This window comes from Phascolarctos cinereus, unplaced genomic scaffold, assembly GCF_003287225.1.
Source record: "Phascolarctos cinereus isolate Bilbo 61053 unplaced genomic scaffold, phaCin_HiC Scaffold_726;HRSCAF=1367, whole genome shotgun sequence".
NCBI classification, from domain to species: Eukaryota; Metazoa; Chordata; class Mammalia; order Diprotodontia; family Phascolarctidae; genus Phascolarctos; species Phascolarctos cinereus.
The window spans coordinates 407,328,910-407,354,924 of NW_027556098.1; the positions used below are offsets into that span (position 1 = coordinate 407,328,910).

Here is a 26,015-nt window from a genome sequence, read left to right on the forward strand (position 1 = left end):
TGACTTTAGGCAAATTATTTCACCTGTTTGGGTCTGTTTCCTCAATGCGTTCAATTACAGAGTTGAATTTAGTGACCTCTAAAGACCCCTTCCAGTTCTAAATCTATGGTCCTAAAAATCCTCATTTCCAACCTGAGCCACCTCTCAGACTGAAAGTGTTTTCAATGGATCTTGTCCTTTTTGCTCTCTGGGGAGGGAACACCCTCAGAGATGAAATCATTCGTCCTCCATCTGTAGAAAGGTTCTCTGGGCAGAGTCTCCTATGGAAAAGGAGGGTGCAAAGTTCCACAGGGTGGACAAGCATGAGGAAGTCATGGCTATGTCTCCCTGGAGGAAGAGGCCACATGATTTCACAGTTCCCTTGAGGTACAGAAGTAGTGCTTGCCCACACCTTACTGAATAGTGTGACTTTGATGATCAGGATGGAGGACTGAATGAAAGAGGGTTTGAAGCAGCCCTTTGTAACTGTCAATGTCCATGCCTATAATTTCACACTAATCCAGACTCATAGCAAGGGCCCTCTACCCTCCACCCCAAGGAAGGCTACTTTGGAATTCTTGGACTCTCCCACTGCCCCCAATCTGAACGGGCTCCATCAGGCCCGGGTGTTTAGGTGGGAGCTGAATTCTTCTTTGCATCCATCCTCAAGGTGGATGCAAAGGATTTAAAAAACAAATTACCTCTGCTTCTGGCATTAAAATACTGCCAATTCAAGAGAGAGGAAATAGGAAAAAACTGTTTAGGAAGAGTACAGATAAAATGAGAGAAAGTATGTAGAATGCTTTAGAATTCTTTAAGGACAATATGGAAATGTCAGCAGTTATTATTAGGTGCTTTTCTGGACAGTGGACCCCATTGGGTCAGTAAGGACCCCATTGGGGAGCTGATATCTACCCTGTGCCCCTAACTTGGCCCTCAGGGATCCCATGAGAGGCTGGTTCCTTGGCTCAGGACCCTTGGGGATGGGTTTCTGACAGATTTATGAAGCATCATGTCAAGATGGCCATGATGCTAGTAATTAGATGACCAGGGTTCAAATCTGCCTCTATCACTTGACTAGCTAAGTGCCACGTCTTCCTGAGTCTCAGTTTCCTCATCTATGAAATGGGGATAATAATGCCTATAAAATCTACCTCAGTGCTGTTGTGAGGCTCAGACAAGACCAAGGTTGTAAACTTTAAAGTACCATGCAGGGTATCCCAAAAGTGTTAATGCAATTCAAAACCATAGAAGCGGCAGCTTATTCCTGTGGTCTACTTGGTCATGGAAGACTTGAAAGAGCTTTCCATAGAGCCAGGACTTATTAGCTGTCCCTTACTCCACCCCCACCCCACCCCACCCCACCCCACATATCCCAGTAGCCTGGCCTTCAAATATACAACATTCCCTTGGTTGCCCCAAAATCAGCCCACAAGAACATTTCCAACCCTTTATTGGGGCTCCGTTTGCCCCAAATAAATATAATACATTAGACCCCATCTCTGGGGGGACCACTTGACAGTCAGCCTTCCCCTGTCCATAGGACTCCCCACCCTAGGTCTGTCCCCCATCCCAGGGGCAGCTCGACCCTTTCAAAATAAATTACCCAGAGGGAAAAAGGGGGGAAGGAGCTGCAGAGAAGGCCTTTGTAATCAGCTCCAGGATCATCTCAAGTAACATCTGGGAGAGGGGGAGGCAGACAGTTGTTGGAGGCTGGAGGCAGATTGGGGGGGAGGGGCAAGAATATTGTTCTCTTCCCCCCTCTACTGCCTCCAGTGTACCCTCCCCAGGTACTAAAGTGCATCACAGCTCTGCAGCTGAAGTGTCCGACCGTCCTCCCTGACATGGGGGGTACAGGGGGTGGGTAGGAGTTGGGGACTGTTCTGCATAGGGAGGAGAGTTTCTTTTGGGTACTGAGATAAAGGGTTATAGGTGTGAAGTGGGGAAAGGAGTCACAGGGGGCTTAGGAGGAGGTGGGGGGAAGCAGGCATCCAAAGGGTCCAGCACTGGTCCAGCAGTGGCAACTGAGGCTGTCCATCTGTCCATTTGTTGGGGGGTAGGTGGGAGGGGAAAGGAGGGGGTTCTCAGGAGAACGCATTCTCTCCAAGGGGCTCAGGGTCAAAGGGGGGTTCCGACATCTCGATGCCCTGGTGGAGTTTCTCCAGGGAGAACTTCATCTGCAGGGAAAGCAAAGAGGTCATGCATGGGGTGGGGAGGGCAAAAAGGGAGGCCCGAAGGATGCCAGGGAGGGATTGGGGGGAGAGGGCTTTTCCCATCGGCTCACCTCGTCCAGCAGCTCCACTGAGGCCCGAAGGATCTGCCGCCATTTATGCACCTCTACACTGTGGAACTGCTTCTGGAGGGCCAAGATTTCTGCCCACTCGGCTGCCGTCTGAGGAAACTTCCTGTGGGGAGAGTTGGGGCTGAGGCCAGAGGGAGAAGCAGGTGTAGAGGACACCACCTCTACCAGTCTGCTCCCCTTGCTCCTTCCCCCCATCCCTCCAATCCCATCCACTCCACTTACTCTTTGCCCAGAGCCAGGCTGTGCCAGGCTTCAAAGGTGTGGGCCGTCCGCTCCAGGGACCAGAGCCGGTAGAAGAGCAGAGCGTTCAGAGCCACCAGGATTACAAGGCTGCCGGAGGCAGAGAAACCGGTCAGGAGTCAGAACGGGCCTGGAGTCAGAAGCCTCAGGGCCAGAGGGCAGGAGGACAGGGGGCAGGTAAAGGTCACGGGTCAGGAATCTTAGCATGGTTAAGCATGGAGGAGGGTTGGGACCAGTCCAAGGACTCCCAGGCCCAAGAGGGGTAGACAGCAGGGGAATAACAGGGGAGGGGGAAGTAGGCAATCCAGTACTCTACCTTACACAAATCCTAGGGAGGCAAGGAAAGAGTGAAAGACAAGAAAGGGTGAGGACCCGTCCACCCACCAAGGGATCATAAGATCTAAGGTTTAGAGCTGGAAGGAACCTCAGAGTTCTACTCCCACCCCCTCATTTTAGAAATGAAGAAACTGAGGCACAAGAGATTAAGTGATTTGCTCCTGGTCACACAGGAAAGTAAGGGTTGAACCCATGGGCTCTGCCTGCAAAGTCAATGCCCTTTTCATTGCACCACGGTGTAGTACCCATATTTCTCACACACACACACACACACACACACACACACACACACACACACACACATACATACACCCTCCCCAACCCCCTGCTCACACAATGCTGATAATAAGGAGAACTCCAGGAATGCCTGATCCAGGGCTCTGTTCTAGGGATGGTTCTGAGAGCCGAGAAGCGATTGAGCCTATGGGGAGAAAGACTGGAGGTAAGAGAGAGGTGAGGAGGCCCGGACACCCAGGACCCCACAAGGAAAGCCCTGGAGCTGGAAGAGGCCCCAGACACCACTTATCCCAGCTTATCCCTTTACAGATGAAGAAACTGATAAACTGTGAGGTCCACAGGAAGTGAGTTTATCAAAGACAGGATGGGGAGGGGGAGAATGGAACTCCTCAGAGTGGGCATGCCCTCCTGATCTCCCCACATCTCCCATCTCCTCAACACTCATCCTCTGTTCCATCTGTACTCATCTCTTCCCTGCCCCTCCTCCCAGCCTGCCCCAAGATCAGGCCCCCTACAAAAGGCCATCGGACCATTCTTTCCACTAGTCCATAACTATGAGGTGACTTTCAAAAGTCGGCTCAAAGCTCCCACCTCTCTCCCAGGACTTCTAGTACCCTCCCGCATCCACAGTGCACAGAGTGCTCTTTTCGCCTCATGGCCCTTGATACTTGTACTATCTCTGGAGACCTGCTTCTTCTTAGATCCATCCTGTCTGGTTGTCCCCTCACAGAGGGCATCCGAGGGTAGGGACCATGTTTCCTTCGTCCGTTGTTTTCTCCATCTGGTCAGGTCCATTGCAGAACCTGATCCATGCTACTAACTCACTACCTCCAATCTCCCTCAGGTACCTGAAGGGTGCAGGCCTCCCCGAGTACACGTGTCCGGATCGGCATGAGGAGGCGTCTCCCCGTGGTTCCTCCAGCTCAGAGGCCTTTTTCGTCGTCGCAGGCCTGACAGCAGCCCCCGGGCCTCCTTCCCACCCTCGTCCAGGGATAGTTTCTCTGCTTTGGAGAGCTCTCTCTCTGGTGAGGAAGAAGTCAAAAACTGAGTCATCTCTGAGAACTGGCCCTTCCCTATTCTCAGTTCCAGGATCAGTTCCTTTGAGGGATCCACAGTGGAGTCACACAGATCCAGTGGGGGCTGCTCCAGGGTCCACAGCTGTCCCGACTAGACCTTCACAGACTCCCTCCTCTCCTGCCCTAGCCCCATGGGGTCTCGAGGACTGCTGAGACCATCACCCATAGCCCTGGTACCTCCCTATCTGCTCAAAGAGGGGGACCAAATCCTTTGGGGTTAACTGTGCCATGTCTGGAGTTCTTCTGAAGGAGCCTTTACTAATAAATTAAGAGAAAATAAAACAAAAAAAGTAAAGGAAAAAAGAGCATCACAAAAGAAAAAGAAGAGAGAGAGAGAGAGAGAGAGAGAGAGAGAGAGAGTGTGTGTGTGTGTGTGAGCATGAGTGTGATTTCTATTTCCTCACATTTAGCTACTGAATGACTTGGTTGGCCCAGCTGAGTACCTCCCACTCATCTCAGCTGAACTAAGGTGGAAAGAGGATTTTTAAATGTCTTGCCATTTGGGGGAGTGGGGAGGGGCACAGCAGCTGTCTGAAGCCCACAGTTCCAGAGAACAGATGCGCCCCATCAGCCTCAGGGCTGATGAGGAGGTCTGGACTTTGGACAGGACAGAGCCTGGGAGAGCCACCCCCCTCACAATGCCCTGCACCCCGCTGACCCGCTCTTTCCTCTGACTGCCTCAGCTTACCCAAGTGGTGAAAGTAATCTTCGATACCACTCCAAGAGTTCTTTTCTATGAGGGACTTCACCAGACTCCAGGGCTGCTTCCGATAACGGATCTCTGAGGACACACTGAATGGGGAAGAGAGGAGGGGACGAAGGACAGGAAGAAGGGGGTCAGGGCTTGTATGCCTTAACGCCTCCCACCTTTTTTCAGGCTCGAATCAAAGTTCCCTCCAGGACATCTTGCTCGGTTCAGAGATCACAGCTGTAGAAGGCATCTCACAGAGATGTTGGAAGGGACCTCACTGTCCGGCTAAACCAACCCCTCTCCCCAATTTCTCATTTACAAATGAGACGGAGGGAGGGTAAAAGAATTGTCCAAGGCTGTGGGATCACAGAGCCAGAAGAGGAAACTGAGGCTCGGGGAGGTTTGGAGATTCATTGCTCCTTGACTCCCCCTATCCTCAGCCTTCGCTGTGTGGCTGCATATTCCTTCCTGTTCTGTCCATCTCTTCTTTCCTGGGGCTCCTGATGTCAGACCCCTGTCCCCCTTGCTCAGAGTGAGAAGTCTCTAAAGATAAGGTCACACCTCATCTCTCAGAACAGGAGCTCCCTAAAAGCCTCTGAGGACACCCAGGACAGGGAAGGACAGCTTGACTCTTTCTGTCCCAACGGAGTCCAGCTGACAGAAGGAATGAATGGGAGCCAAGCTCACACAAGCCTGGGATGAAGCCTCAGAATGGGAACATAGTAGGGGCTGAGGCGATGCAAGGAAGGGGCCCGGGGTCAACACTTCTGTGGTTACCGGAGGCGGGTCTTGTTTCGAGCCAGGCTCAGGATGCAGTATCGATGAGCTGTGTAGAAATAGTCCTGATATGGAATGCCCTGAGTGAGGACTTCAGAATCCACCACGCAGCCCCCACCCTGAGGACTCCGTCGGAACAGGGTCTAGCAAGGGGGAGGGGAAGAGAAGAATATGGGTCAGAAAAATACTCCCCAGCCTCTCCCTCCATTTTCTTTTTTTTTTTTTAATTTTTCTTTCTTTTTTTATTTTTAGGCAATTGGGGTTAAGTGACTTGCCCAGGGTCACACAGCTAGTAAGTGTCAAGTGTTTGGTCTGAGGTCAAATTTCAACTCAGGTCCTCCTGACTTCAGGGCCGGTGCTGTCTCCACTGCGCCACCTAGCTACCCCAAAGAACACATTCTCTTCTTTTGTGTATGTGTGTGAGGCAATGGGGGTTAAGTGACTTGTCCAGGGTCACACAGCTAGCAAGTATCAAGTGCTGAGGTCAGATTCGATTTTTTTTGGGGTGAAGCAATGGGGGTGAAGTGACTTGCCCAGGGTCACACAGCTAGTAAGTGTCAAGTGTTTGGTCTGAGGACAGATTTGAACTCAGGTCCTCCTGACTCCAAGGCCAGAGGTCTATCTACTGTACCACCTAGCTGCCCCTGAGGTCACATGACTCCAAGGCCAGAGCTCTATCACTGCTCCACCTAGCTGCCCCTTTCCCTCCATTTTCACACAGCACCCCACCCACTCACCCCAGGTCTCTCCATCTTGAGTCCCCTCAAAGCATCTCTGCACCCCACCCTTCTCTCCAGGTCTCTCTTTTCCTGGTTCCTCCTCCTCCTTCCCACCTTCCAGTCCCAAAGTGCCTTCTTCCTCCCTTACCTGAGTCTCTACCACCGCTGCACTCTTGGGTCCCAGAGGGTTGCTGATGGGGATGGTGTAAGACAGAACTCGGCTCTGGTGACATTTGCTCTCCCCACTCCATGGGGTGAATGTCACATCTATGATGGAGAAGAGGGAGTGAGGAACCATGTATTCTCTCCCCCAACTGCCTTCATTTCAAACCCTAGGTCAAGAGAAGGAAGCTTCTTTCCCCAACCCCTCCCCCAGAAAGCCTTCCTAAAAGAAGAGTTTCTTTGCTCTGGTCTCTCAGCTGGTTGGAGCCATGGTCCCCTTAGGAGCTTTTGGGATGAGAGAGAAGAACAGTTAGAAAGAGGAGAGAGTTCCCGGAATTGCCCTGGATCTTGGAATCCCTCAGTTCTCCCAAATCGGAATCCAGGTCCCTGCCCCAGCAAGGCTCTGCTGTTCGGCCCAGACCCTTCCCTGCCCTCAGTGCTGACCAGTGAACTTTCGCTGCTGGAGGAAGCCCTGCAGGAAGGGGGAATCAGAGAACAGCATCTGCTGCAAGCGGTCGGCCCCCATGTGGAACACACAGTTGATGAGGAGGCGGCCAGAGAGGTCCGGCAGGAAGGAGGTCAGGTCAGCTGGGGGAGGGAAGGCAAGAGCAGACGTTGGCTTGGGAGGCTGGGGGCCACAACCCACCAGGGAGGAGGCTGGGGAAAGGGTGGCATTCCTGCTTCACCTTCCTCTGTGGCTGAAGAGGAGGAGTTACTTGTGTCTGTCAACATCTCCTCACTGGGCAGCAGGTCCAAAGAGGCCAGGGGGGCGGGACCCTCAGGGGGCATCTCGGCTGGAGGGGGCTCCATCACCGGGGTTACTGTTTGACTGGAGGACGCATCTGGTTGACTATCAGTCTGCCTTTCTTTATCCTCCTCACCCTGAAGAAACAAGAAGTGGGCTCAATCCTCTGGTGCTCCTGGACCGTTCTCCACATCCCTTCCCAGGCCTGAGGGAGGGACACTGCATCTACCACAAGGGCCTAGCAGAGCAGCAGCAGAATTACAGAATGCAGCTCCAAGGGGTCTTGGAAATGATCTATACCAGTGAGGAAACTGTCTCCTTCTCTCCACTCATACACACTGCCCTAGGCTGGGCCTTCGTCCTCTCTCATCTGAACTATTCTAATAGCCTTCTAATCAATCTTTCCCCACTCCAATCCATTCTTCACTTGGCTTCCAAGGAGCCTTTCCTAAAGCCCATGTCATCCCCTCGCTTAATAAATTCCAGTGGCTTCCTATCATCTCTACGTTGAAATGCAAACCCTTCGGCTTGCTTAATATAGTAGACGCCTGTTGACAGATTAAGTGACTTGTCCAAGGACGTAGAATCTTAAGAGGTGGAAGAGACATTGGTGATTTGCCTAGTCAAAGTTTTCTGTAAAGCAGGAATCCCCTTGATAATAAACCCAAGTGTTAGTGAATTAATAATGGGGCTGTGCCTGGACCCCTGGTGCCATACTCTTTCCACCATTGTCCATCACGTGTGTCCACCTGCCTATCTCTCTCTCTTCTGGCTTCTTCAGCGTGACTCACCACATTGTCCCCATCACTGCTGGCCTGGGAGGGGCAGGGTGTGAGCTGGGTCCTCCGGGAAGCTGTAGGGCTGGGCTCTCGGCTGAGGTCTGGAGACCTACGAGGCAGGGTCATATCACTCAAGGCAATCACATCCCCCACTTCCTTGTGGCCCCTGTCAAGAAGAGAGAGAGAAGATGAGTCCATGCCTGAGTCTCTGCTGCAGCCAGAGGGGGCTGGCCTACCCAATTCTCCCCTACCCCCATCTTACCCCAAACCATTCAGATGCTGCAAAGGGCAGACATAATCTTCATCCTCACTGGTGAGGCCGAGTTCTGCCCCATAGCACTGATGTACCAGGTGCCACAGCTCCCGCGGGGACAGAGTCTGAGGATAGACAGGAGCAGAGTAAGCGGACGGGGGGAGCAGTGTGAGAGCCTTCTCCCCTCTCTCCCCCCATGAACTTTTTTTTAAAGGCAATTGGGGTTAAGTGACTTGCCCAAGGTCACACAGCTAGTAAGTGTCAAGTGTTTGGTCTGAGGCTGGATTTGAACTCAGGTCCTCCTGACTTCAGGGCCTTCAGGGCCAGTGCTCTTATCCACGCACCACGTAGCTGCCCCGTCCCATGACCTTCTCCCTGACACCTTTTTCCCCCAAGTCCCTTCCCATCCTGCTCACTAAAAACGGCTGTGGCTATTTCCCCTGTTGTCCATGAGGGGGAGCCCTCGGTCCACCCTGCACCAGGCATCTCCTCTCTGAGCCTCCCCCACCAGCCCCGCCCCCCCCCCCAACCTTGTCCAGAAGGGCATTCTGCCAAAGGCGGAAGATGAGCAGGAAGCAGCGGTCTCTGGCCCCAAAGGAGGTGAAGAAATGCTGGTGGAGGTTGAGCAAGGAATGGTGTGAAAGAAAGGCTGGGTGGAAACCGAGTCTTCCATCCTGACCTACAGTTCCTCCAGACCTCCCCTCCACTTCGTGGTCAGCCTCTAAATCTTCCTGCTCACCTATTTAGGGCTCTCCTTGCCTCTTCCTTCAACACCTGGCTCACCCCTTAGACATTTCCTGCTTCCCTATGTCCAACCTCTCCTCCCAATAACATCCCTCCCACTGCATCCATCTCGACCAACTCCCACTTTGGTCCACCATTCCCTATCTCCTTCTGTTCCTTACACCCCCCCTCCCCAATACGGTTCTCCCTGAAACCCTCCTATTTCCTAGATACCCTTCCCTTCTCCTGCCTACCATCACCCAATGCTTTCCCTCCCAATCCCATTTTGCTCATCCCATCTCCATCCCCCAACATCCTCCCCCCATCATCCACCCTGATTCAGGCCCCCCTCATCATCTCTTTCCTGGACTACCACAATTCCCTTCTAAATTAGTTTCCCTGTCCCAAGTCTACTCCAATCTTATCTTCATAGGACTGTCATAGTGACTTTCCTAAAGAGTAATTCATTAAACATCAGTGGCTCCCTATTACCTCCAGAATTACATATCAACTCCTCCAGTCCATTCTCACGTTTCCATTCTTCCTACTCCATATGCACTATAATCCACCTATACCAGCTTCACTTCCTGTTCTTTCACACAACACTGCCATCTTTCATCTCTGGGCTTTTGCTCCCCCCAGGCCTAGTGTGCTCACCCTTCTCACCTCCATCTCTTAGAATCCTTAACTTCTTCCTTCAAGACTCAGCTTGAGCATCCCATTTCACCCGAAGCCTTTCTGGATGAACCTAGCTACTGTTGCCTTCTCAGGTTACATTCCATCTACTCCACACCTATCATGTATGTGTGTGTGTGTGTGTGTGTGTGTGTATATATATGTATATATATATATATATATGTATATATATATATATATACATATATATACACATACATGCATGGTGTCTCCCCTATTCTAGTCTAAGTTCCTTGACAGCAGGAAACATTGTGGCTTCTTCTTTGTATTCCCCAATGCCCAGCACTGTGGGTGACACATCATTAAATGCTCACTGACTCCCACTGAACCTCCCATTCCTTAATGCCTCCTCTTCCACTGCCTACTTTCTCGCTCTCAGTGCAGATCTGGATGGCGTTGGGAATCAGTTTGGCAGTTTTCTCCTTCTTCAGACATGTCACTTCCTTCAATTGGATTGAGATCTGGGAGAACCAAGGGGAAAGATGTGGAAAGGGGTCTTTCTAGCATGTACGTCTCCATATTAACAGCTCAGCCACCCCCGCCCCTGCCTCAGCCTTTGAGAGCTGGGCCCAGGCCCCAGGTCTCACCGTGGTTTCCCAACGGAAGATATTGCTGTAGAAACAGATCCAATTTTCAGAGAGGTAGAGGCGGCCTTGGAGAAGGATGTCCCTCTGTAGGGCGCAGGAGTAATCTGAGAGCAGAATGGACAAGGGGATGGCCAGCTTAGTAACCTGAGCCCAGGAACCAGGAAGGGAGAGGAAAGGCCAGAAGTGAGGAGGGCAGCAGCCTGGCAGGGAGACAGGACGAGAAGAGGAGGCTGGCAAAGAAGAAGAAAACCAGAGCTGGACAGCAGTGGAAACCAGACAGATCTTAGGCATAAAGGGCAGGAAAGGCAGAGAGGCTTGGGGGCTGAGCGCCCCAAAGAGCTCACCCATCCTGTTCTTACCCACGATGAGCCGCTCAGCCTCAGGAAGTTTACTAAAGAGCTTTCTGAAGTCCTCATTTCGCTGTTTGTAGGTGGGACTCAACATCTGTCAGAGAGAAGGGAGACTCGGGGAGTTTGACCAGGCTCATCCCCTACTTTGCCTTCCCCAAGTTCTCCTGAGCCCCCGAAGCCCAATCAGATAACCAATCCATAAACCTTTATTAAGCACCTACTATATGCTAGGCTAGGTACTGGGGATACAAGTAAAGAATGAGTCAATCCTCCAGCCACCTGCTCCCCTTCAGCCCCCTTCTAGGCTTCAATTCCAGACCAGTTCCAGCCCATTTTCTCCTTTTGCCTCTCATTCCACCTCCTATCCCTTCCTCCTTCCCTCTTCCCTTTTTCTAACAGATCCTTCCTCTCTCTGTTCTCTGACCAGAGGATTGTCCATGCTCTCCAAGTCACACTTTCTCCCTCATTTTTCTACAGAAGACAGCACCCAATGGGATGTTTTAATCCTCATCACCCATATTTCCAGAGATACTTACACTGTACCAGCTCTGCATTTTCTGTGAGAGAAAAGAGGGAAGTCAGAGCAGGTATTCATCAGTTCTCCCCCCCCCTTTTTCTGCTCACCCTTCTGCACTCTCTCCCCACACCCCAGCCCTGCTCAGACCTTGCTATTTCTGATGAAGTTTCTGCTACTCAGTGACTGGGTTCCGGGAGTGCTTGCCCCTCCTCCTTTCTCTGAAGAGCTGTCTGAGCCCTTCTCAGACCCCTTCTCCACCATGGCTCCAGCGTCCTGCTCCGCAGGTGGGGACCGGTTTGGGGGCAGCAGCAGTAGCCGCTTCCGAAGGGAAGGGGAGCTGCTGGGGGTGCTCCGGGCGGAGTGGGGGGCCGTGCTGAGTAAAAAAATGGGAAAATTGGATTGAGGACTCTTTCCCCTCCTAAGCCCCAGTTAAGGTACCCAGATCTTAAATCTGGGACCCAGAGTGCCACCCTGAATGCCCTAAGAAACTGGAGAAACGCTCTACTACATTGTTCATTTTTGTGACAATAATGGCTCGTATGTATATAAGACTTTGCAAAAGCGCTTCCTTCAGGACAACATTGTGAAAAGATCCAAGAGCATCATGCCCTTTACCGATGAAGATATTGAAGTGTAAGGAAAAGAGACTCGCCCAAGGTCACACAGCTGGTCAGTAGCTCAGCTGGTACATGAACAAGTCCAGGGGAAGCAATTTCCTGGGGCTGATTCCTGGGGCTTCTCTCCACTGCAACACACTGCCTCTGTGTGCCCTGTGCTCAATATCCCTTACCTCCCACCCCCACCCCCATTCCCTTTTCCTCTCTTCCAGGAAGAGATCATTCCTCCCCATCTCAACACCCACTCCATAACAACTCACTTACCTATTTACTTATTTAACCCATATTTATGTATTTATTTATTTTTACAAACCTATAAATTATATGAAAATCATATTTTTAAAAGTATTTATTTAACCAGTGTTTAACATGGTCATCTGGTGCGTGGTTCATGTACCCAAGCCTTTTACTGTCTCCTCCATCAAAGTGCCAGATCAGGGACTGTAGTGACTGGGAATCAGGGGAAACAGTCCTAGTCTGGGCTTTGAACTACTTCATTGTGTGATCTCAGATAAATTATTCTACCACTCTTACATGACGTGACCACGATGAACTCTGAAATTACCTTCTATGATTCTATTTTTTTCTCCTGTTTTATGACCCCTGACCCCATTCTTCCTCCTCACCATCCCTTGGTGCTTTCTCCAGCTATCACCTCTACACTGGCTACATGCTCCTTCCTTCCCCATCTCAACTTCCTGGTGAATCAGCTCAACCCCACACCCTGTTCTCTAGATCTCGTAGATCCACCTCCTTAACTCTTACTCATATGCTATAGAATAGAAGTGAAGAAAACCACCAAATCATGTCGACTAGGTCTACCGATAATTCATGTCACATAATCTCAGCTGGGCCCTCACTGGGGCAGGGCAATCCTTTTACAAACCTCTCTAACTGATGGACTGATTGACTATCCCACTCACCACATCAGTTTGTCCAAGCCATTTCATCCCTCCTCAAGTCTTCCATGGCACCCCACCCCCAGCTGAAGACTGCCTCATACTTCACAGAAACAAAAATGGGGTCATTCATGGAGGGCTTCCTCTTCCCTCTTCCTCCTCTTCGTCTCACATCACTCAGCCGTCTTGCTCCACTATCTCTTCCCTCACCCATCTCACATGAAAAGTGGCCCTTCTTCTTGCCAAAGTAAACCACTCAATATTCACAAGTGAGCCTGTTCCTTCCTGTTGTCTCGGGCAGATACCATCCCACTCATTAATCTTCAGTCTCTCCCTACCCACTGTTTCACTGTTGCCAACAAACATGCCCATGTCTCCCCATCCTCAAAAAATTTCACTTGGGCCATGTATCCCTGCTAGTTATTAAACCATATCTCTCCTTCCTTTCATGGCTGAACTCCTAGAGAAAGCCAGCTACCATAAAATACACCCTTTGCCTCCTGCCAGAAAGGTGATGAACTTAATATGCAGAGAGACATATATTTGGGAGCACGACCAGTGAGGGAATATGCTTTGTTCGACTATCCATAGTTATGATGAGGGTTCTTGTTGTTCAGTGGGAGGGGAAGGGACAGATTACAAATTCATGTAAAAATAAGTAAATATATTTATTTAGAAAAATAAAAGGTGTTAAGTAGAAAAAAGAGAGGAAAAATACCATCTACAATCAGTACATCCTCTTCTTCCTCTCACTTGTTTCTAAACCTTCTACACTCTGGATTCTGACCCCATCATTCAGCTGAAAATATTCAAGTATTCTCTCCAAAGTTACCAATGACCTCAATCCTTATCCTTCTTGACCTCTCTGCAGTTTTTGTTTTGTTTTGTTTTTGGCTAGGCAATGGGGTTAAGTGACTTGCCCAGGGTCACACAGCTCGTAAATGTTAAGTGTCCGAGGCTGGATTTCAAATCAGGTCCTCCTGAATCCAGGACCAGCGCTCTATCCACTGCGCCACCTAGCTGCCCTGAAAATTGCCATTGGGAAATATATGGAACATGTAGGAATTGTTTATAGAGGGTTTTCTTTTCTTTCTTTCTTTCTTTCTTTCTTTCTTTCTTTCTTTCTTTCTTTCTTTCTTTCTTTCTTTCTTTCTTTCTTTCTTTTTTGCTGGGCAGTGGGGTTAAGTGACTTGCCGAGGGTCACACAGCTAGTAAGTGTCAAGTGTCTGGTCTGAGACCGGATTTGAACTCAGGTCCTCCTGACTCTAGGGCCAGTGATCTATCCACTGCACCACCTCGCTACCCCTACCTCTCTGCATTCTTCTACAGTGTTGATTCCTCACTTCTCCTGGAGACATTTTCCTCTCTAGGTTTTCATGACACTGTTCTCTCCTGGGTCTCCTCCTATGTATCTGATCACTCCTTCTCAGTCTCCCTTGCTGGAACTTCTTCCGAGTTACCTTCAAAACTGGGTGTCCTCCAGCCTCTCTCCTTGACCCTCTTCTTCCTCGATACTATCTCTCTTTTTTTTTTTTGGCTAGGCGATGGGGTTAAGTGACTTGCCCAGGGTCAGTCACACAGCTAGTGAGTCCTCAATACTATCTCACCTGGTGTTCTCATCAATTCCAATAGATTCAATTATCATCTCTATGCAGATGATTTTCAGAACTATTTATCAGCCCTCTTGAGCTCCTGTCTCACACATCCAACTCCCTATTGGACAACTGGATAGCCCATCTCAAACTAAACATGTTCCAAACAGCTAATCTTTTCCCCCAAATTCTCTCCCTTCCAGGCTTCCTTATTATTGTTGATGGTACCACCATCCTCGTTAGGCATTCAGGCTAGCAACCTTGGTGACTCAAATCCTCACTTGTATTTACCCCATATATCCAACCTCTTACCAAGCCTTGTCACTTCTACCTTTATATCTCTTGTATATGCCCCCTTCTCTCCTCCAGCACTGCCATGACCCCGGTGCAGGCCCTCATGCCTGAATGACTGAAATTGCTCCATGGGTGGCCTTGCTATCACGAAAACCTCAGCCTCCACTTAGCTGTCAAATTGATCTTTCTGAAGCACAGACTGGGCCAGGTCACCTCTCCATTTGATAAATCCCTCTGGCTCCCTATCACCTCCCAGATCAAACAGATCATCCAATGGCCTCTTCTCAGTTCTCTTTCTGGAGACCTCTGCAGCACTGGCCACTCTGGGCCTACCTTTTGGTCTAGAGACTAGGGACACTGGCATCTCTTGGTTCGCCTACCTGTCTCCTTTACAGTCTCTTTGGTGTGATTTTCATCCATGGATTCCCAGACTTTTCTTCTCTACATTCTCTCCTTATCAGCTCCTAGGGCAGCCTCCTAGGGTAGGCCACAAGTTCTCCACCCCCATCCTAGGGGCTCAACTATAATCTCATGCATTTATTTGCACGCTGTCTCCCCCAATAGATTGTAAGCTCCTTGAGGACAAGGACTATCTTTTGCTTCTTTTTGTATTCCCAGAGCTTAGCACAGTGTTTATTAATTGACTGATTGTGAGATGGATGACTCCAGAACCAGCAGAGTGGTGGACAGAGCACAGGACTTGGAGTCAAGAAGACATGAGTTTGAATCCTGACTCTTCTGTGACCCTGTCACTTTACCTCTCTGGGACTCAATGTGGGGGTTGGACTTGATGACCTTTGAGGTCAGTCAACGCTTCTCTGTTCTAGATAGTCTGCACTGGTCCTTACCTGCAGGCCTGCATCACCAACTGCCTGCTGGACATCTCATCCAGATGCCCCATGGTCATCTGGAACTCAACATGTCCAAAATGGAATTCATCATCTAATTCCCTAGAAACAACCCCTTCACCTCAAAACACTAACTATGGTCAATCTCTCCAGCTTCTGCCCTCCCACGATTTCCCATCACTTTACCGTGGGAAGTCCAACCAATGCGGTAGAACCTTCTTTGCTTCCCCTGGACTTGCTGAAGATACCAGTGGAGCACACAGTCTATCTGCAGGTTGTGCCCTTACTCCCGCCACATGATCAGCCCATTTTCTTTTCTAATGATGCTATTGTTTGATTATCTCCTTCACTCTCATTCTCTTTTTTTTTTTCTTGCTAGACCCTTGATTGATATATATGGCAACCTGCTCATCCCGCCTACCGTGCTTCTCTCTAACAGCCCTCTGAGTTCTTAATCCTCTAGAGACTATATGTAGGGTTCCATAACTTACAGCCATACAACCATAGCTAAAGAATATTAGTCTCAAAAATAATGGGCCTCTGCTTTCATGGGAGAATTTTTGGAGTTATTAAAGAAGCTTTGTAATTTCTCAGAAACAATTCAGTCTCTTCTTCTCCTGTTTAATACTGGGCTCAACTCATGGTCCATATGTGTATTGAAGGAAGAGTTCTCTAGATTGTCCATATAACCAAATATCATAGTCTGTACAATGAGCATTTTTCATCCACTTGGTTTTTCCTGTGTGGATGATTAGGCCAAATTTATTAAGTAGGCAACCACATGACATCATCTGCCAATGGGAGCATTTGGAAAACCTCACCCTTTATAGAACATTCCTGTTTGCTTTAGATTCTGCCTAGATCTCCTTCATTTCAATGGTGGACTTCACTAATACCAAAAAATCTCAGACCTTGTCAATACTCCCAAAGAGGTGACTAAAAGAAAATCAACAACCATTGAGTTCTACTCCTACTGTTCCATCTATATAAAATTAGATGAGACTAAAAGGAAACAGACAGGCTTTTACAAGTGATATTTCATAGTAGATCGCACCTTTATCATCACACAAGTGACTGAAAGGTGCAGAGAATACAAGACCTCACTGTGTTTATTATTCTTGATTATGAAAAAGTATTTGATGACCTAACCATTTTGGAAAGCAATTTGAAACTATGTCCAAAGGACTATAAAAATGTGCATACCCTTTGACCCAGCAATAGCACATCTAGGGCTATATCCCAAAGAAATCATACAAATGGGAAAAGGACCCACATGTACAAAAATATTTATACCAGCTCTTTTTGTGGTGGCAAAGAATTGGAAATTGAGAAGATGCCCATCAATTGGGGAATGACTGAGCAAGTTGTGGTATATGAATGTAATGGAATACTATTCTGCTATGAGAAATGATGAGCAGGCTGACTTCAGAAAAACCTGGAAAGACTTGTATGGTCTGATGCTAAGTAAAGTGAGCAGAACCAGAAGAACGTTGTACACAGTAACAGCCATGTTGTGTGATGACTAATATTGATAGACTTAACTCTTCTCAGCAATACAAGGATCTAAGACATCTCCAAAGGCCTCATGATGGAAAATGCTATCCACAAAGAAGAACAAACTACGGAGTTTGAATGCAGATCGAAGCATACTATTTGCTATTTTTTTTCTTCTATTGTATTTTGTTTCCTCTCTCTGGTGGTTTCTCCTATTAGTTCTAATTCTTACTTACAACATCACTAACATGAAGCTATGTTTACTAGGAATGTATATGTATAGCCTATATCAGATTACATGCAGTCTTGGGGAAGGAAGTGGAGAGGGGGGGGTAAAAATTTAAAACTCAAAGGCTTATGGAAGTGATTGTTGATAATTCAAAATAAACTAATTTTTTTAAAAAACCAATCACTATGTCAAAAAACTTGACAGTAAATATGATGTTCTAGATTCATGGAATCCTGTCTCAGCAAAAGAGCTGGCAATGTGAGGAGAGATATTCTTATATCTCTTATTCTGGGCAAAGCTTATTCTTTGTAATTTTTCAGGTCATATTTTCTTTCTTTCTTTTTTTTTTTTGAAGTTAAAAGCCCAATTTATTATGCAGTTGCAACTGAGGGTGTCCTATGAACTAGGCCACCTCAGGTCATATTTTCAATTGCTTTATGGTTGATAAGTTCACTTAAATATTTGAAGTCATTGTAAAAAAAAAAAGTATTTGATTTAAGAGAACAAGAGTCTACCTTCATGACTCTTCCCACAAGATGACCTCCATGCCTACATCAAAATTATTCAAGTGGGGCAGCTAGATGGTGCAGTGGATAGAGCGCTAGCCCTGGATTCAGGAGGACCTGAGTTCAAATCCGGCCTCAGACACATAACACTCACTAGCTGTGTGACCCTGGGCAAGTCACTTAACCCCATTGCCTAGCCAAAAAAACAAAAAAAAAATTATTCAAGATTACTTGAAAGCCAGAACAACCAAGATGAGCTTGTTCAAGAATCCTCTGATGATGAGTGTCGGATGAGAGCTAAAATGGAGACTAGTGGGGCACCACCCCACCACTAAATTTCCCTGTTTCTGTGGAGGGCACCGCCATCTTCCTGGGGACTCATACTCACACAAGCTGAGAATCATCCTAGGCTTTTCACTCTCCTTCGACTCCCATACCCAAGGAGTCACTACCTCCTGTCAATCTGAGCTAGCATTCATCTCCTTCCCTCTGCTCACACAGCCATCCCTCCATTCAGACTCCCCTTGAACCCAGACTGGACTACTGCAGTCACTTCTTAATTGGCCCCTGCCTGCATTCCTTCCACTTGGGAGAATCCAACCCCCACACAGCTGCTGAACTGATATTCCCGAAAGCCCTGGTCTAGCCAAGTCACTTCTTTGCTCAAGAACTTTCCGTGGTTCCCTACTGCTTCTGGGGGAAAAACAGACTCCTCTGTTGGACACTTCACTGTGCAACCAAACTAACCTCACATCTCTTCCACAGTTCAGACAAACTACCCCATGTGCTATTCCCTGAATGTGAGCTCCCATTCCTTTATACAAGCTGGCCTCCGTGCCTGAAACAGTCTTTTTCTTTCACCTCTGCTTCTTGGAGCAGCTGGATCCCCATAAGGTTCAGCTCAAGCGCCTTTTCCTAGAAGGGGTCTTTTCCGATCCCCCCCAGTTGTTACGGCGCCTTCCAAACTATCACTTTGTGTTTACCTTGCATATATTCTATATCTATTTAATTAAATTCACTAATTAATTAAATTCCCTCGATAAAGTATAAACTCCCTGAGAGAAAGGGGTGTTTCATTTTTGGGTTATAAGTACGTAACACAGTATCTGGCATACAGCAGGTGTTTTTAAAATGTTTATTGAATCGAATAGAAATTAAAAATGCTGAAGGGCACCAGAACTTAAATGAAAGGCAACGATCAGTGCCTCCATGTGTCCCTGTCTTTCCCTCCTTCCCGCTCTCTCACATCGTCTCTGTCTATCTCTCCTCTCTCTTCACATGTCTCTCTGTCTCTCAACAAGGAAGCAGGGGACTCTGGGTGTGGGATGCAGTGTATGCTGGTCAGATGTGGTCACTGTGTCCACTGCTTTGGATTCACTGTTATTTCTTGTTGCACAAGGGAGTCTATGGGAGTCTACTGGGGAGTGACTGATGAAAACATCAACAGAGCATGTTTTTAAAGTCAGCAGAGCAGCAGAAAACAAAGGGCCTGGATCAGATGACCTGGAAGGGCTCTCACTTGTACCAATCTCAGAATCGAAGCCTGTTTCCTCATTTGTAAAATGAGGCTGGACCAGAGGGCCTTGGAAGTTACTCCAGCTCCAGAGCTAGGGTTCTGGGATTGCTACCTCATGGGCTCACCCTGCAGTCTCCCTCCTCCTGCCATTCAGCTCTATTTTAAGCTCTGTGGGGAGGGGAGGTTTGAACTGAAACTGTCTACTGCAATTCCTGGGGAAGTGGAGCAACATAAAGGACACAGAGGAGGAACAGGGTGGGGGAAGAGGGAGAAAGGAGAGGAGAGAAGGAGGAGAGAGAGAAGGAAGAAGAAGGGAGGGAGAAAGGAAGGGAGAGAAGATTGGGGATCACTTAATCACTTCAGGACTAAAAAAGACAACTCAAAAAAACTCAACACTTCCAGGAAACTTTCTCTTTATTCTATCTAATAAAGCACTAGTAGAGGCTTAACAAATGTGGATTAATTGACTGATAAAGAAGATACTGTTTTCTTTGGTCTGGTAGAAATGGTTAATGCCAACAAGGACACATTCTTTGCTTTGTAACAACTGACATATGCTAGTTCTGCTGTATTAAGTTCTATACCTGCGCTTCATAAAACTGCTTTGTAAGAAACTGTTATTCTGGGTGAAGTAGCTCAGGAGAGAGAGAAGATAGATAGACAGATAGACATATAGGTAGACAGATAGATAGATAGATAGATAGATAGATAGATAGATAGATAGATAGATAGATAGATAGATAGATATAGACAGACATGTAGACAGACAGACATGCAGATAGATAGACAGACAGACATGTAGGAATACAGATAGATAGACATGTAGATAGATAGATAGACACATGTAGGTAGATAGACAGATAATGTCATCTATGGAATTGTGAGATACACACATCCATCACTCAGTGATTGTGCGTGTCACACTCCTGACTGAATAAGCTACAGTGTCCCTGTCCACCTGTATCCTGGGCTGGTTTGTTTGGGGAGTAGTCAGGCAGGAGCCTGAAAATTCATGCCTGACCATGCCTTTCTGACTCCCCTCACCATCCCTAGGACTTACCTGGCCAAAACACTCCACTAACATTGTTTTTGAGTTGCTTAGTGATGTCCCACTCTACGTGACCTCGTGGACATTGTCCTTGGGGTTTTCTTGGCAGAGACACTGGAGTGGTTTGCCATTTCCTTCTCTGGTGTCTCCACTTCAAAGATGAGGAACTGATGCAAATAAGGGTTAAGTGACTTGCCCAGGGTCACTAGTAGTGACCCTAGTAGTATGTGAGGCTAGATTTGAACTCAAATCTTCCTGACTCCAGACCCAGTGCCCACTCCCCATGTATGAGCTGACTCCTCTTATTAGAATATAAGCTCCTTAAAGGCAGGGACTGGTTTGCTCTTGCTGTTTGTATTTCAGTGCTTAGTATACTGCCTGGCAAATGGGAAGTGCTAGATAAATGCCTTCAGATTCATTTACTGTAAATTTAACAAGCCATTTTAAACCACCTCCTGTCTCTTACGCATCATACTAGGTGCTGGGAACACAAAGATCACAAAAACCAAAACGGTCCCTGTCCTCAAGAAGCATCTATTCCATCAGGGGAAACAAAACACAGATAAGTAATCACAAATGTATGCAGAGTAACAAAAATATATTTCTGAGTAATTTCTAGAAGCCAAGAAGGCAAGCCCAATCTACTGGAGGATTCAGGAAAGCCCTCTAGAGGGAGATGATAGCTGAGCTGAGCCTGGAGCAGGGGCAGTGCCAGGAGGATAAGCATTCCAGCTAAGGGGGCCAGAATGCAGAAAATCCTAGCTATAAGAGCTGCTCACCCCCCGAGGCAATACTGGGGTGGGTGGGGGGAGAGTGAGGCAGGGGCAGAGATCTGAAGTACAGGAATTTCAGAAACCACAGAGAACCTTTAGATCATAGATACTGTAAACTCAAAGACAACAGGGGACCTTAAGAAATCATTTGCTCCACCTATCCCTTTACAGAGAAAGAAACTGAGGTCCAGAAAAGGGAAGTCAGTAGTGGGTTGGTTTGGGATCTCAGTATCAGATTTTGGTATGGCTGATTGCTAAATGGAGCAAATTCCACTGGGGTTGAGGGAAGCCTCCTCTCTCATTCTCTGCTCATGATCATCTAAAGATCTTCTAATATAACATATCTTATCTACATAACAAACCCCTCAGTCTGGCATTCAAGGCCCTACCCTACCTCTCCAGTCTCCTCTTCTGATGTCCCCCCAAAAGAGCCCATCCATCCCAGCTCTGCTCATACCATTCTCTATGAATGCCTCTTCTGCTTATTTCTGCTTGTTAAAATACTGCCCATTTACTAGCTGTGTGACCCTGGGCAAGTCACTTAACCCCTATTGCCTCACCAAAAAAACACTCTCTCCCATCCCCATCCAGAAATGATTTTTTTTTTCTCCTTAGAAAATCTCTTCTCTGGTGGGCATACTAGGTGGCATAGTGGACAGAGTACAGGACTTAAGAGTCAGGAAGACTCATCTTCCTGAGTTCAAATCTGGCCTCTGACACTTACTAGCTAGACAAGTCACTTAACCCTGTTTGCCTCGGTTTCCTCATCTGTCAAATGAACTGGACAAGGAAATGACAAAACCACACCAGTATCTTTGGCAAGAAAACCCCAAATGGGGTCAGGAAGTCAGATAAGACTGAAATGTCTGAACAAACATTAAACGTTGTCTTTAGTACACTTTCACTCTACTACCCCTCTCATCCAACTGCCCACAGGCCGTGAGGTAGTAGAGCTCAGGCTAGAGGGGACCTCAGAAGCCAGCACTCCATTTTACCAATCACCCCCAAAGTGAACTTGCCTAAAACCAAGCTTCTTAGTAATCTAGCCCTAGATCTGCTCCTTTGAACCTCATTGTTTCTATCTGGGGTACCACCATTTAGCCAGTCCCCCAAAGTCATCATCTCTTGCCCCCCCCTTTTCCATATACAACCCATTATCAGCCTATCAGGCCTGTCCTCAGCCTCTTATAGAAAGTCCTCCCTTTCTATCCTTAGGAAGGGATAGCTTAGGGCGGGCAGGCACTCATTCTGACTTCCCTGTACTTCTGCAAAACCCTTTTAAGGGGTCTCTACCTCCAGTGTCCTTCCTGTTCCAGTCTAGCCTTGTAGAGCTGACAAACAAATACACAGATTTGGCCACGTCACTCCTTTGCTCCAAAGGCTTCTGCAGCCCCTGCCACTGCCTAGTAAGTAAAGATCCAAGCTCTTCAGGCCAGTCTTTTATGGCCCTTCACAATCCGCTATCAACTTTCCCTTCCACTTTCAGTAAACGATTAATGAGCACTTAGTAGGTACTCACTTGGGGATACAGTAAACTTTTCCACTCCATTCTTAGTAAGCACTTGTTTGGGGGGACAGAAAGCCTTTCCACTCAGTTCATAAAGAATGAATGATCACTTAATAGGTTCTGGTTGGGGGGGAAGAGACAGGAAGCCTTTCTATTCCGTTCAGAATGAATGAATACACACTTAGTAGGCACTTTCTTGGTACTTTAGCCCAACTAGACAATCCTCTGAATTCCCAGCCACGCTGTCCCTTCCTCCCTTCCTCCCTTCGTGTGCTGTTCTATAAGACTCTGTACTTACTTAATTCCTTCTTCCTTTAAAATTCAATACAAAGATGTCTCCTTGAGCGACCAGGGAACAACTGGAATACTGGGCCTGGAGTCTGAAAGATCTGGGCTCAAATCTAGACTCAGACACCAGCTGTGTGACTCTGGGCAAGTCACTTCGCCCCGTCTAGCTCAGGTTTCACATCTTTAAAATGAGCTGGAGAAGGAAATGGCCAACCATTCAGCATCTTTACTGAGAAAACCCCACGGACAAAGTCTGTGGGGCCATGTAGAGTCAGACACGAATGACCATTTTTAAAGCTCAGACCTTTCATCATTCCATTTTCCTAATGCATTTATGGTGGTGTTATGGCTACCCAGGTTTGTGCCTTTTGGGAGGTGAAGGGGCCCAGATATGTGATATCATCAGTACAGGAAACTCCCAGATAAGGACACTCCTACAGATGCAGAACAGCCTTGCTCTGCTACTGAGAGGCCGAGCGGCTTGCTGGCTGTCACACAGCACAAGACTAGAACCCAGGCCTTCCTGGCTCTGGGTCTAGGTCTCCTTGTACTATGCCATGACACCCTCTCCTACCCCTTATACCAGATGGCATATAACGTGTCAGGCTCAAGAAGGGCCATCTCCTATAGTCCTTACAAATGACCCAGGAAACTGAAGCTCAGGCTTGGTCCCAGAGGAAGGACTGGAAACCAGGTCTACGCTCCTGATTACAGGACTTTCCCACTATAGAATGCTTCCCCCACCCTCCCCACTACCACAGTAAGCTCCATGATGAGGATGATAATGATAAATAATAATAATAATAATATTTAACTATGACTAATGATCATAATAACAGCTAACATATAGTGTCTTAGGCACTGTGCTAAGTACTTTATTACTATTACTACAAATGATAATAAGAAGAAGAAGAAGAATAATCATAGCTAACATTTATATAGTGCCTATTAGGTACCAGGCACTGTGTTAAGGGCTTTACAAATATTATCTCACTGGATCCTCACAATGCTAAGAGATAGGTGTTATTATTATCCCCATTTTAAGGTTGAGGAAACTGAAGCAAGTAGAGGTTAAGTGACTTGTCCAGGGTCACATGGCTAGGAAGTATCTGAGGCTGGATGATGTGAGCTCAGGCCTCCCCCCTTCCAGGCCCAGTACTCTATCCACTGTGTCACCAAGCTCCCCTATGTGAACACGGATCATGTCTCGTCTAATTGTTAGATACCAACCCTCCTCCCTCCATCTCCAGCCTCAACAAATAGAGCAGACTGCCCATGCTGCTCCCCTGCTCAGGAATGCTCCCTAGCATCTCCATCACAAACTATAAACTCTTCAGACCGACATTCAAGTCCCTCACAAGCTGACTCTCTCCAGCCTTTGCTTCCCTTTCTACAAGCTCTCTGTCGGTCCCCCGTACTTCAGCTCACCCTTAGATGCCTCAGTTTCCTTCCAGGCTTTACAAGTCACTGGTCACCAGGTCTCAGTACTCTGTCTATTCTGTCCTGACCTTCTGTGTGACTTTCCAAGGAAGCCAACTCCTCCAGGGCAGACCCTGTTTCTCACTGCCCTTCACACCCTGTACTAGGCACTTCAAAAATGTTCCTCAGACCATATCTGGAGTGCTGTCCTAAGGTTGTCCCAAGTATCACGTCTGAGGAAGGCCATTGGTTAGCAAGAGACTCTAGTCCTCAGCCCTCTCTCATAGACCTACTTCAAAGCCCTGAAGACTTTTAGCCTGGATATGAGAGCTGGGGGAAAGCTTTCCTCAAGTACTTGAAGGATCACAGATCCAGCCCTAGAAGGGAGGTCAGGTCATCAATCCAGCTGTCTCATTTTTCAGATAAAGAAACTGAGTTCCAGAGAGGTTAAGCAACTTGACAACAGTCCTACAGGAAGTAAGGAAGACCTATCCTATGAAAAAGGAATCAGTTTCTTCTGCCTAGCCTGAGGAGACAGAGCAAAGGGTGGAATTTGCAGAGAGGCTGATTTAATTCGAACAGGGCTTCACATATGGTTGTTGCTGACTCTACGTGGCCCCATTCAGGGTTTTCTTGCTAAGATACTGGAGTGGTTTGCCATTTCCTTCTGCAGCTCATTTGACAGATGAGGAAACTGAGGCAAACAGGGTGAAGTGACTCGCCCAGGGTCACACAGCTAGTAAATGTCCAAGGCTGGATTTGAACTCAGGAAGGTGAGTCTCTGATGCCAGGCTTGGAGTTTAATCTACTAACCACCTAGCTGCCAAACACAGAGTTGGCACCTAACAAATGGTGGTTGGATCAGAGATACAAACTAGTGTAGGCCCCTGGACTCATGGTCTAGTAGGGGGAGAGAAAACGTGCTATAGGACAAAAGGCCTTCGAGGGAGGCACCTACACCTGGTTACAAATCCTTCAGCCAGGACCATAGGCTAATCCTCAGTTTCCTGACCTGTTACTTTGTTAACATAGCTCCCCTTTCCTCCTCCGGATCCCACCCCTGAGAATAAGTGAACTTGGAGAGAGCTCTTTTCTGAATGCAAGACACCAGGCTAAGCTGAGTCCCTCTCACCACTAACCTAAAACATTCTTTCTGTCTGGTTTCCATCTTTTCTGGGCATGGTGTGTATATGAGCCCTGAGTCAGTCAATCAATTCAACCCAAAGGGAATTCCTTAAGTGCGTGCACGCGCGCACACACGCACACACATACACACAAACACACACACACGATAGATATAGATATAGATATGGAGAGAAGGAGAGAGAAGGGGAGGGAGGAAGAGAAAGAGAGAGGAAGAAGGAGGGAGGAAGAGAGAGAAGGGAGAAGGAAAAAGAAATAAAGAGGACAGAGAAGAAAGAGAAGAGAGGGGAGAGGAAAGAGAAAAGGAGAGAGAAGAGAGAGAAAGGGGGAAGAGAGAGAGAGAACAAGAAAGGGAAAGTGAGTTATAGAATAATTGGGGGAGAAGTGGATTATTAATAATTGGGGGCATTAGAAAAAGCCTCATATATAGGGCAATGCTTGAAACTACAAAAGGTGCTTTGGGCACTCCAAAAAGCAGAGGCGATGGGGACAATATTCCAGTTCAATCTGGAGAAAGCCGGGGCAAGGACAAACAGGTAGGAGATGAAAGGTTATGTAGAAGGAAGAACAAATAAGACAGTTTAGCTCAAACACAGAGTGTGTGGGGGAAAGCTGTGGAGGGGGAAGGGGAGGGGAGGGGAGGGGAAGAGCAATATGAAATTAATCTAGAAAG

At 47.7% G+C, this 26,015-nt stretch overlaps 1 protein-coding gene across 3 annotated transcripts in view; it reads right to left on the reverse strand.

Annotated features, from left to right (window-relative positions):
- Nucleotides 1-1,415: 1,415 nt before the first annotated feature.
- The window catches only part of GRAMD1A (GRAM domain containing 1A), a 30,270-nt gene continuing 5,670 nt past the window's right edge, over nucleotides 1,416-26,015 (reverse strand). For 2 of the 3 annotated variants that reach the window (XM_078146333.1, XM_078146332.1), the window contains exons 2-19: nucleotides 11,317-11,542; nucleotides 11,189-11,209; nucleotides 10,662-10,746; nucleotides 10,303-10,406; nucleotides 10,081-10,176; nucleotides 8,827-8,907; nucleotides 8,306-8,421; nucleotides 8,056-8,209; nucleotides 7,206-7,401; nucleotides 6,964-7,107; nucleotides 6,506-6,624; nucleotides 5,639-5,781; nucleotides 4,859-4,962; nucleotides 3,943-4,116; nucleotides 3,191-3,278; nucleotides 2,504-2,611; nucleotides 2,264-2,402; nucleotides 1,416-2,156 (exon numbers count right to left, since the gene is read on the reverse strand). In XM_078146333.1, the coding sequence (XP_078002459.1) occupies nucleotides 2,064-2,156; nucleotides 2,264-2,402; nucleotides 2,504-2,611; nucleotides 3,191-3,278; nucleotides 3,943-4,116; nucleotides 4,859-4,962; nucleotides 5,639-5,781; nucleotides 6,506-6,624; nucleotides 6,964-7,107; nucleotides 7,206-7,401; nucleotides 8,056-8,209; nucleotides 8,306-8,421; nucleotides 8,827-8,907; nucleotides 10,081-10,176; nucleotides 10,303-10,406; nucleotides 10,662-10,746; nucleotides 11,189-11,209; nucleotides 11,317-11,542 (2,191 nt within the window). In that variant the 3' untranslated portion in view covers nucleotides 1,416-2,063. The remainder of the gene's footprint in view (nucleotides 2,157-2,263; nucleotides 2,403-2,503; nucleotides 2,612-3,190; nucleotides 3,279-3,942; nucleotides 4,117-4,858; nucleotides 4,963-5,638; nucleotides 5,782-6,505; nucleotides 6,625-6,963; nucleotides 7,108-7,205; nucleotides 7,402-8,055; nucleotides 8,210-8,305; nucleotides 8,422-8,826; nucleotides 8,908-10,080; nucleotides 10,177-10,302; nucleotides 10,407-10,661; nucleotides 10,747-11,188; nucleotides 11,210-11,316; nucleotides 11,543-26,015) is intronic. The other variant, XM_078146331.1, reaches the window with a different exon arrangement.